This window comes from Grammomys surdaster, unplaced genomic scaffold (genome assembly GCF_004785775.1).
Source record: "Grammomys surdaster isolate TR1022 unplaced genomic scaffold, NIH_TR_1.0 751, whole genome shotgun sequence".
Lineage (NCBI taxonomy): Eukaryota > Metazoa > Chordata > Mammalia > Rodentia > Muridae > Grammomys > Grammomys surdaster.
Window position 1 is genome coordinate 506966 of NW_021605170.1, and position 12058 is coordinate 519023.

The following is a 12058-nucleotide window of genomic DNA, read 5'->3' on the forward strand; positions in this document are numbered from 1 at the left end:
CTCTCTCTCTCTCTCTCTCTCTCTCTCTCTCTCTCTCTCTCTCTCGTGTGTGTGTGTGTGTGTGTTGTGAACCTGGGATTTTTATACCTTGGATTTAGAAGAGCTGAGTTTTTAATTGGCTTAGAGATAAATGAATCCTCATAAATTGTGTACACCTAAGCTTGCTAAAAATACGTTAATCCAGAAGCTGTTTTATTCACACGATTTAAATAAATATTTGATAAATAAGCTGATTTAAAACTTGTTGGTAAAATGTAATTGAAGCCTTCAGAGTGCTCAGCATGTTTTCATCTGGGTTCACTGCTTCATGTAGGCTTGGCACAGAAGGAAGTCTTTGACGAATGAGGCTAGTATAATATCACTGGCCTAATTAAAGCTAACATATCTTTTGTTGTCAACATTAAGTATAGTACAGATCTGACTTTTTTCTGTTAGATGATTAAGATCACAAGTTATGGAATTGTGACCCAAGAATATGTGCACACAATATGCAAGTATGTCCACTGCACTTGAGTATCAAAGCATAGCACATTCATGGGGCATTTCTTTAACAGAAAGATAAGATGAGGTGAGTGGTGCGAACGAGTACACAGTGCCTTGAAGGCGTCAGGCACGCTTTGGGAGTACAAGGTGGTGGGGCGCTGCTTGCCAACCCCAAAATGCCACATACCACCACTGTACGGTATGCGAATCTTTGCACCCAACCATGTGGTGGCCAAGTCCCGCTTCTGGTAGTTTGTGTCGCAGCTGAAGAAGATGAAGAAGTCATCCGGAGAGATTGTGTACTGCGGGCAGATGTTTGAGAAGTCACCCCTCCTTGTGAAGAATGCATCTGCCTGCGTTACGACTCCCGCAGTGGCACATACAACATGTACCGAGAGTACAGGGACCTGACCACTGCTGGCGCGGTCACACAATGCTACCGAGACATGGGTGCCCAACACCGTGCCTGCGCACACTCCATCCAGATCATGAAGGTGGAAGAGATTGCGACTGGCAAGTGCTGTCGGTCAGCTGTCAAGCAGTTCCACGACTCCAAGATCAAATTCCCATTGCCCCACCGTGTGTTACGGCAGCAGCACACGCCTCGCTTCACCACCAAGAGGCCCAACATCCTCTAGACACAGAGACCCACTGAATAAAAACTAAAGACTATCAAAAAAAAAAAGATAAGATGACCCTCAGAAATAGAGGAGGAGTGGATCTGGGGAAGAAGGGAGGAGGGGGAGGGCTGGAAGGAGTGGAGGGAGGGGGACCTGCAGTTGGGATGTATTGAAAACCAACAAAACAACAATATATGAGCCTTAAGCTAGACTGAGATATCAGTTGTCATAAGCGATTTAGATTCAAGAGATAAAAATAAATAAATTAGGTAAAAGTAAACAAATAATTAATTTTGAACTTTCAATGTAATTCCAAAATTACATTATGCTATCTGGAGTTAACTGACACTCATGTGATGTCCAAGTCGTTTCTGAGTAACTTAAAACACCAAATACATCAATTGCTCTATGAGGAAACATGTTTCTGGATACTCTAAAATACTTCCTCAGCTGGTGAGATGGTTCACTGGATAAAGGTGCTTGCTAACAAGCTTGACCACCCAAGTTTGATCCTTGGAACCCATGTGGTAGAAGGAGACACTGATGCCTACAAGTTGTCCTCTGATCTTCACCATTTATGAATATGCACTCCTGCATCGTGTGTGTGTGTGTGTCTGTGTGTGTGTGTGTAAACATGCTCTCCTGCTTACATGGAGATGCACACACATTTGTGTGTGTGAACATGTGCTCCTGCTTGCATGCAGATGTACATACACAATAAATGTTTTTAAAGGTCTCACAAAGTATGAGTACATGGTAGACAACTAAAATATTTTATTTCATAGGTTTCTCTTTAGTTCAGTGGAAATTAAAGTAAAAGTAAAATATCTTGGTTATATGTATTTTTATCTGCAAAGGATACCAAAAGAAAGAGCTCTTTGTATGAGGAAGAACTTCGTAGGAGGACGAAAGCTAAAGTAGTCCACAGGCTTCTGACGGACTAACTTTACCAACGAACTTTGTGTCAACAGGTGGGTTGTCTTTAAAACATCGATAGATTTCCCTAAAAGACGTCATCATTATGCAAACATAAAACCAGAGTCTAACCCACAGTGTTAGAACAAACAACTTTCTAGAATTATTGATTTGACTGGCACAAATTTTCAAGAGGTTACCATTTTCAGCTCTGAATTGTTTCTTAAAATCTCATCCATTTAAACTTAAAACTTTCTTAAGATGTATACAGCTTATAGAAATTTGACAGAACACATTTTTATAAGCAATGGTGGAAGCATTTCCTTTTTCCTCTCCCCAGCTTTCCCTGCCCTGAAGTTTCTGCTTAAGTTCTTAACAACAATGGTGACAGTTTCCCATCGGCTCTGATGATCCTCACCGCTGTCTCAACTCTGACAGCTATGGTAGTGGAGAGCTAAAATTGTTTTAAAGGTCCAGAATGAAAGGTTTTCTTTGGAGTTTTCCCTAATATGTTTGAACCCTGTATAACCAGACAGTTCCACCACGTTCCTGTTCAAGGCAACTGATCTTGGTTTGCATCCTCAGTAGCATGATGTACACACGTGCTGCATAAATATAGTGCAAATACATATATATATTAGATAAATATAAATATAAATAACGTAAATATAAATGCTCCTTCAGCATCTAATGGCTCCCATACCATTGCACCAGGCGTCTTCCATGATGCTGTCCTCAATTGCTTCCCTTCAAGATATAACCAACTTTGTAGGATCTTTCCCTCTTTCATAACTTCTCTAGGAAACAGTAGTCTTACATTTTGTGAAGACAATTTCTCTCTCTCTCTCTCTCTCTCTCTCTCTCTCTCTCTCTCTCTCTCTGTGTGTGTGTGTGTGTGTGTGTGTGTGTGTGTGTTTGTATCATTTTTAGTTTTCTATCACATAGGAAAACAACTTTTAACAAGGTTTATTGTTGATTTGAGACAGGGTCTCTCTCTCTCTACATAAGGCTATCTGTCCTGGAACTCACTCCATAGACCAGGCTGGCCTCAAACTCAGAGATCTGCCTCCCTCTGCCTCCCAAGTGCTGGGGACTAAAGACATGCGTTAACACTTCCAGTGGATTTTATGTCTTATTTGAAACATTGATGACTCTTAGGTATTTTCTAGACTTCGAAAACCTTTCTTAAGATGTATACAGCTTACAGAAATTTGACAGAACACATTTTTATAAGCAATAGTGGAAGCATTTCCTTTTTCCTTATTTGGGTCCTCCAAAATTTAAGAAGGACCTGTAGGTATTTCTATTTCTTTCTGATTCTGCGATTGTTTTGCATAGGGTCAGTAAAATGTGTTCTCATAGAAGTTGTCTTTAAATTGAATGACACCTTTTTAATTATGCACAGGATTCTGACTTTGAGGGCCCTACTTTTACAGTTTACAAGTTGTAGGTCTGGGGGCCAGGGGATTGGGGAATACAGCTATGCCTAGTTTCTGCCTCTGTTTGGCTTCCTTGCTTCAAGGTTTCTATGTCTGAGATTGTTTATATGAGAAATCACTTCTCTAATTGTATTTGGTAAGTCAAATTTGATAAAATGAAACTTACTTAACAAATCCTTTTGAAAATTTCTTTTAGTGTAACTAAAAGAATTACATCTAAAGAAAAACAAAATATCTATTATCACACTATAACTGTTCACTGCCTTCTAATTCTTTTGTCTACCTGTAGATTAGACTAGATTCTAAATTCTTTTTTCTCCAATGTCTCAATACAGCTTTCAATTATTGAGGTCAATAAATCCTCTTCTGAAGCTCAGTAAGCTGAATAGCTTGATGGAGATTTCACACAGAGCATCTGTAAAACGGTAATGATACAGCCAAAGGCAGAAGTGGCAAAAGTGGATGAAAAACTACAGTCAGAATAAGACTGTATCATAAGACTCTGACTCTTCAATTTTTCTTTGCTTGTGAGAAGGATGATATTGTTACAATACACATATAGCCAATAGCCAGTTTGGATAATTTGACGGAATTTGACCCAAGAAAACTTTTTGTTTATCCAGTGAGTAACTCTGGCAACATCGCCAAGACAAGTTTTTGCTCAGAATTACAGAAGTGACCCTTTTAAACGATACCTCCTTAATTATAGGATGTTAAATGGTGAATTTGCTCTAGACCAGTATTGGTTGGATGAGGAAAAGTCTGTACTGTTGCCAAGACTATTCGCTGCTTCCGTGTTTCTTCTCAGGAGAGTTAAAACCCAGCTACACAAAACAAGGGAAAGTTACCACAGTAAGTCCCACAAGCTCCTCTGTGGTCATCTGTGGTTTAATTGGTTACCTTTAAGTAAATGCAGAGAGGGGTGGGGGGACACTCAGCTCTCAGCAATAAAAAAGATGTTACATCAAATATCAAAGAGTGTAAGACCCAGAAAGGATGGTGGGCACCAAGGAATTAAGGCCTTCTAGACATAACAGGGCTGGCACACTTATAAACTCACAGAGACTGTGTCAGCATGCACAGAGCCTGTGTGGATCTGTTCCTGAGTGGGGTCCTGGAACTCAAAGGAGAAGAGAACTTCATTTTCAACCCAGAAGCTATCTCCAATTGATAGTCACTTGCATATGAAGAATTACTTTTAGTTTTCTCCAAGGGAATCTCACTGAGGAAACAAACCATTCTTAAGGGTAGGCTCCATGTCCAGCAAATGAAACAGAAAATGAACTCAGCAGCTTCTTTGGAGGTTCTTTGTTTCATAATGTTAAGTCAGGATATATTTTTTAACCTTGCAGGTCCTTTGCATATATATTGTGACTTCCAGATTTGTATTTTTATGGGATTCCTGTGTGTGCAAACACATGTGTCTGCATCTACGTGCATTCCTTATGCTTTTTCTTTGGCTTTTTGTCTTCTTTGGTTGTTTTGTCATAAATGTTTTACCATATTTTATATTAAAAATAAAATAATAAACCTTTCTTCATTAAAAAAAATGAGACAGAAGTTGCCATATTATTGTTAACAATACTTTGTAGGGGGCTAGAGAGAGATGATCAGCTCAGTGGTTAAGGGCACGAACTGCTCTTCCAGAGGTCCTGAGTTCAATTCCCAGCAACCACATGGTGGCTCACAACCATCTGTAATGGGATCCAATGCCCTCTTCTGATGTGTCTAAAGAGAGCAACAGTATACTCATGTATAAAAATAAATCTAAAACACTAAAAAAAGAAAAAAAATGCTTTGTATTGCTTATTTTAAAATTGTACCTGCTGTCTGCCAAGAGTGGATAGAAGTTTAGCTTCTAACAAAATGACAGGATCCAGTGAGGTAATAGCCAGCATCTGATGAGGTGGAGCTTAGTGACAGAGGGCAGGGCACCAGCCCTGAGAGCTTGACCCTCTGGCTTTCTGTTGGTTAAATATGACTGAAAAGGTCTTGACACTGATGTCTAGCTGTTAATCTCTTTCTCTCAACAGTCAACCAACTCACCCATACACGCAGCCAATCAGTACAGGCACCTTCTCGGCATCAAGGGATAAAATGTTATACAATCTTAGTTGATCATCAATGATTTTGAAGAATGTTCTTGATCGAAGGGAAAAATATATAAAGATTAATGATTAAAGGATGAAATAATTCGCCGGGCAGTGGTGGCGCACGCCTTTAATCCCAGCACTTGGGAGGCAGAGGCAGGTGGATTTCTAAGTTCGAGGCCAGCCTGGTCTACCGAGTGAGTTCCAGGACAGCCAGGGCTACACAGAGAAACCCTGTCTCAAAAAACAAACAAAAAAACAAACAAACAAAAAAAGGATGAAATAATTCTTGTTAGATCCAAGAAATAATTGGATCTAGGATGTAATGGAAGGATGTGGGGGAGGGGAGCATACTCTTGTTTGCGTCTCTGAGATAAATACTTTTAAAAAATATTTTATCCAAGACAGGGTTTCTCTGTATAACTGCTCTGGGTGTCCTGAAACTTGCTCTGTAGACCAGGCTGACCTCAAACTCAGAGAGATCCACCTGTCTTTGCCTCCTGTGTGCTGGGATTAAAGGTGTCCACCACCACCATCCAGTTGATAAATACTTTCCAAAGACCCAGAGATATTTCTTCTGTCATCCTTTCCAACATAGGCAAAATTTTCTATAGCAAAAATCTATCTCTTTTTTTTTGAGCCTGGTTATTACCATATAACCCTCGTTAGCCTGGAACCAGACTGGCTTCTAATTCACAGAGATCTACTGGCCTTTGTCTCCAACGTCCTGGCATTAAAGGCATGCACCACCACACCTACAGTTCTGGGATTAAAGACGTGGACCACCACAGTTCATCTGTAATGATCCCTAAAATCAAAACAATTCATTTAACACACTCTGAAGATAATACCTGTCCAGCATGAGTGTTTTTACCAGTGAGCTGCTGCCAGTTCCTACCTTTGATCCCTAAGACCAATGAACTTTTTATAGAATAAACTTAGGATTTTCTTATCTTTTGGCTTCAAAATCTACCCCTTGCCCCAACTTCCTTAAATATATTAATAGTTTGCCAGGAGTAGAGATTCTTGTTGGAGTGATTTGCTATTGTCAAATAAATATCATTATTCTTTGGTGAATGTCTCCACTTGTATTTTGGATTGACAGTATATGTGCAGTCCTGGCCTCCATGCTAAGAGACCTTTCCAGAAGTCAGCTATTCAGGGCAGATGATCATGCTGTTTGGTTGAATTATGACATATTGAGAGCAGCATCTACCTTCTGGGTTTTCTGGATTCTTGGATGTATGGTTTTGAAATACTAGAGTTTATTCTGTTCCGAACTGGTTACTAGAGAGATTGCAATGACTCTAAGATATAGTGAAATATCTATCATTCAGGTTTTAGCCTCTGTTCCTAGGACAAAGCTGTGACCCTCACATATGAAGTTATAGGGTCCTGAGACAGATTATAGGGTCTCAGGCCATAGATTCAGGTCCTCTGCTCAGAGGTATGTTCCACATATCCCAATACTATCAAGTTCCCTACAGGCTGGATATGTAAGCATACATAGCTTCAAGCAGACTTTCCCTCCATAAAGCCACATTCTGGAACATGCTTCTTCTGGTTAGAAGGGGTCAGAAAGATGAGGCTTCAGAGATATACATCACATCAGAAATGTTAGCAGTCTGATACCCTCAATGCCAAGAGCATAGAAGACACTCATGGCTCAGGGGAGCCAGTTTCCCATACTTGCTAACATTTGCTCTAGGCAGAGTTTATCTATATTCTGTTTTATGATCATGTCCTACCTGTTTGCATGTCCTTCTTGTGTTCATGTTCTGCCTATGCTCATGATCCTTGGGTCCTCAAGGTCTTCCTGTATTCATGGTATACCTGTACCTTTGCTCATGGTTTAAATGTATTCAGTATCTATTTTTGCTTTGGATCTATTTATGCTTAGTAGCAGTCTGATGTGACTACTGTAGCTACATGGTGAAACAGATATCATTTCCCTAGCAAAAACTGGAGACCAATGTGTTCAGGTGCAGTGAGTATCTATGTGCAACTAAAACTTTGTATCAGTCCTGTGTTGTGTATCTACCACACTATAGAACAATGCTGCAATCCACAAAGGCCCAGGATGTGGCTCACCATTTGCAAGGAGAGCACCAAGTGTGCTGGGGAGATCATGTGTTGACTGCCTCAGTTTCCTTGCTGAATACCTGCATACAAACCCAGAATTCCAGCCTTGGCAATACAGAGTGTCCTGATGCCACTGGTAGAAATTTGGATTTTGCAGACTTTGACAGTTACTCCTTTTCCCTCAACTTGGATCAATACAAAGTAGCACAACCTGCAGTTTACAGAATCATCATAATAGTAGACATGGTGTCCCTGCTACCAAGGGTGTATCTTTTAGGCTACAGAGTGACTAGAAACCTTGGAGATGGGGCTGTAGGACACAGGTAGGCCTGGAAATAAGATTAATGGCAACTCTGCAACTTGATCTTACCTCAGAGCAACACCATTACTCTGGTGTGGATCGGGACAATAGGAAGGAAAGAACCTGCCCCAGGCTCAGGGCTATGCATAGGTATTGCTTTGAGGATTCCCTGAAGGTGGGTCTGATGGAGAAAGTAAAGGTTAGGGTGGAAATGAATGAAAGAAGGCAGGAGAAAATGAGGAAGGGTGGGTAGACCATGAGCCCCAGAGTGTTAATGCTATGACACAGCTTCCCCTATACCAAGTGTCTTGCTTTGTTGGTAATTTATGCTCCATTCGGCTCATGGATGACCCATTTCTTAAAAAGGAAGCAAAGTGAAGACCAAGCTAATCCTGCAGATTATTCTATTCAGGTCGCTGGGTGGATGCCTGTTTGTTACAGATAAGTATAAGAGGATTGCAGCACCCTCCTGCCCAACCTTCCCACTTGGCCAGGAGTGAAGGTAGCAGACTGCTTCAGGGGAAGTCTATCCAGAAGAGGACCTTCTCCCATTCTGGGATTCCCCCACTATGTGTGCTTGTCCTATGTATATAGCAGATGCTGGGGCTACCTGGGTAGCTTGGGGAAGAAAGAGGAAGAGAAATAGAAGAGGTGGGGGAGGAAGACTGTCCTCCAACCCTTCTGTGGAGCTCCCTAATCCATGGAATATATTTTTGACCCCTCTCTAAGCTTCCCTGGCTGTTGTCACACCCATATCTAGTGGGTTCCTCACTCACTGTATCCCACAGTACCACCCATAGGAGCTCTGTCCTGGTTATGCCTGCCACAAACTAGCAGCTTCCATGAAGTCTGTGTCCATTCCTACCCTCTCCTATATCCCAGATCCTATGTCTCCAGGACCAGTGTGGTTCCCTTTGTAGGTAAAGCTGCTTCTGCCATGGTTGGGTGTTTGGGGCATCTGACCTGTCTATACCAGCCCTGGCCTGATCACTTCAGACCTCTATACAGACAATCATAGTCATCCATGGAAGACTCTTCACACCTGATGATTACTGAAGCTGCCCTGGGTCCTCACAGTGCTCACATGCATAAAGGAGGCCTGACCTTGGCAAGGCCAGAGGCTGAGTCTGAAAAGCCTTCACAAGAACATCTCTTTTTTTTTTGTTGTTGTTGTTTTTTTTTTTTTTTGTTTTTGTTTTTTGAGACAGGGTTTCTCTGTATAGCTCTGGCTGTCCTGGAACTCACTCTGTAGACCAGGCTGGCCTCGAACTCTCGAACTCAGAAATCTGCCTCCCTCTGCCTCCCAAGTGCTGGGATTAAAGGCGTGCGCCACCACCGCCCGGCTACAAGAACATCTCTTAAATAGTGTTTCTGCGGCAATTAGGCAGCATGGGGGAGAAAAAGAGGGACCCTTTAAAGCTCTCTTGGAGCCCACCCCCCTTTAAACTGGAAATGTGAAAGACTAGTCCTGGAAGGGAAAGACAGGAGGCTAATCACTGTGAGGAGATGAGACAGGGAAGGGTGAACCGCAAGAACCTTAGCCCTGGACCTGAAATCCTTGTGAAATCTCTGGATGCTGAGGCAGAACACACCTCTGCATTGTAGATGAAGGACACCCACCTCTGTAACATCCTGCACGTTTATCATCTTCTTGGTCTGAGCCACATGGCCCACAATCCCAATGTCCAGCGGGAAGACGATCTCAGAGTCAGGGGGCACCAGGCAATCCTCCAGGAGGCTGTCCGGCTGCACGCTGAAGAGCCGCGTAGCAAGTTCAGCTATGCCATTGCGCTGGCGGTACATAAAGAGGCTGCAACGGTCAGCATGCAGGATGGTGCAGAGGCGCCGCAGGATCTTGAAGACTACGCGTTCCATGTTGACACTCTCCTGCATGTCCTGCACCAGTTCAAACAGTGCTGCACTCTCTTCCACCTGACACAGCTCTCGAAGGCTGCCACAGTCTGCCAGCAAACCGTCTCCGCAGGCTCCTGCCACATTCTCAGGGCTCAGCTTCTTCCCAAAGTATTGGTGGGCAAAGGTGGGGTTCCCATCCAGGAAGCTGCGTACTTGTTCCTCACTGAGGCTCATGGTGTTCCTGATGCTGTGCCCGGTGCTTTCTCCACCCCCAGGTACACATGGATTCTGCAAACTCTGTTGTCAGCAAAGTCTTTCTTAGTGATGATTAGGGAGCCCAGGGGAGGCGATGACTCATACCACAGGAGTGGCCCGACCTCTCTTCTCAGAGGCCGGCAGTCCCCACTCCCCTGGGAAAAAATAGATATAAGAATTGGGGTTGGGGTAAAGCTAGGTGGGCTTCCTGTCTGTCGCAGGAGTTATGGGCAGCTAAGGGAAGGAATGTCGTTTCTAGTGAAACAGGCCCCAAGACTAGGTAACTTCACAAGCACACACTGTGACCCTCTGTGCTTGGGGAAGCTGCTGAAGGATTTGGGTTGGTCCAGTAAAAAGTCCCTGGTCTTCCTTGGCTCAAATACCCTAGGAAGATGGTAGACATTGGCCTTCCAGTGCTGCAGTTGACTTCTCAAGCAGGGAGTGCATGGAGGAGTCCCTGCCTGGAAGAAAAACAAGTACAAAGAGTTTAGGCAGACTCTTCCTAGACTACTTGGCTAGAAATTGCTTCTCATTTTCTTCTTGATCTTTACTTGCTATGGAGGACAGAGGTTTGGAGTAACAGCACTCTGCAGCTGTGTGGTTGTCAAGGGCTGGAGGGCTCAAGTGGATCTATGCCTTCTGTAGACTCAGGACTTTCCTTTTTGTTATCACCAGCTAACAGGCCCCTGGGCCCACATGTTCGTTCTCTCTCGTTCTCTCTCTCTCTCTCTCTCTCTCTCTCTCTCTCTCTCTCTCTCTCTCTCTCTCTCTCAGTTCATAAAGTTCATACAGCACAGTGGGATTACACAGAGTGTTGTGTGAGCCAAATGTGTGGAAGTGTTTTTTACTTTCTTGAATTTAGAAACTTACTCTGGGCACATTTATTTGTGTTGCTACATCCTTGTCCTGTATCTGTCCACAGCTGCACTGTGAGCACTGTTTTACAGACCTGCAAACCTGTTTGTCAGGTGAGGATCAGTGCCTCTAGGTGACAATAGGTGTTCTGGTGTTGGTTTCTATGGCAGTCATGATGTGATGATATAAAGTATGGTGTAGATTCCTTTCTAGTGTCTGGATGTTCTGCTGTAGCCAGCTTTGTGCACTAAGCACTAAGGCTATTGCAGAGTCTGTGGGTACATTGCACAGGTGTGTTTGCCTAAGCATGAGAATATATCAGTGCTGATGGATAGAGGGAAACTGTTGGGAGCAGACACCTAGCTGAAAGCGGCTATCATCTTTGAAGCCATCTTGAGCCATATACCCTGACAAGAGTCTTGTTTTCAACAGCCTGCAACAGCTGAGCATACTCTGATAATTACCTTGATATACCCATGATTTCCTTTCAATCAAGGCCAGGCAGTGATGGCACACGCCTTTAATCCCAGCACTTGAGAGACTCAAGGCGAGACTCAAGGTGAGACTTGAGACAAGGGCAGACTCTGTCTCCAGCGCAGACTCTGTCCCATCTTCAGAGCAGACTCTGCAGACTCTGCCTCACCTCCAGATCAGACTCCTTGTCTTGTCTTCATTCTTCAAGTCTCCGTCCCCACTCTCTCTCTTGCTAGGCCTTGACCCGAGGACTGGAGCAGCAGAACGGGCCGTTACAGGAAACCTAGGGATAAAGAAGTCTGTCCATTGTGTGAGCTGATGCAGAGCGCCCAGCTTGGTCTCAGAGAGGAGACCAGATGCATTAATTGGAAGGATTTCTGGGCCTTACTCCAGGTGAGACCAGAAATCAAACCATGAACCTCCAGGGACAACTTGGGAGTTTCCTTATTTGCCTTTTCTGTGTATACTTTCCATCAGGGTCTAGTGTTTGGATGTAATTTTGGCTCTTCCGCATCAGCTGGCAAGGTGTATGTCTGGTGTACAAGTGTTTAGTGACTTCTCAGCATCAAACTAGGGAAATTTCTCTCTGGCTTTGTGCTGGCACCTGCAAGTTTCCAGGCAGAGGAGGCTGACTAACCACACAGCTGTGTGTATGCATTGGACCTAGCTTAGTGTAACAGAGCCCTGTAC

At 43.3% G+C, this 12058-nt stretch overlaps 1 protein-coding gene and 1 pseudogene across 1 annotated transcript in view; one reads left to right on the plus strand and one right to left on the minus strand.

The window, feature by feature from the left end:
• Window positions 1–1121, plus strand: part of LOC114633732 — a 1953-nt pseudogene extending 832 nt beyond the window's left edge.
• Pde6b (phosphodiesterase 6B) overlaps window positions 1–10079 on the minus strand; it is a 43377-nt gene extending 33298 nt beyond the window's left edge. The window contains exon 1 of the mRNA XM_028782389.1: window positions 9551–10079. Coding sequence (XP_028638222.1) covers window positions 9551–10018 — 468 coding nt within the window. The 5' untranslated portion in view covers window positions 10019–10079. The remainder of the gene's footprint in view (window positions 1–9550) is intronic.
• Window positions 10080–12058: the final 1979 nt, after the last annotated feature.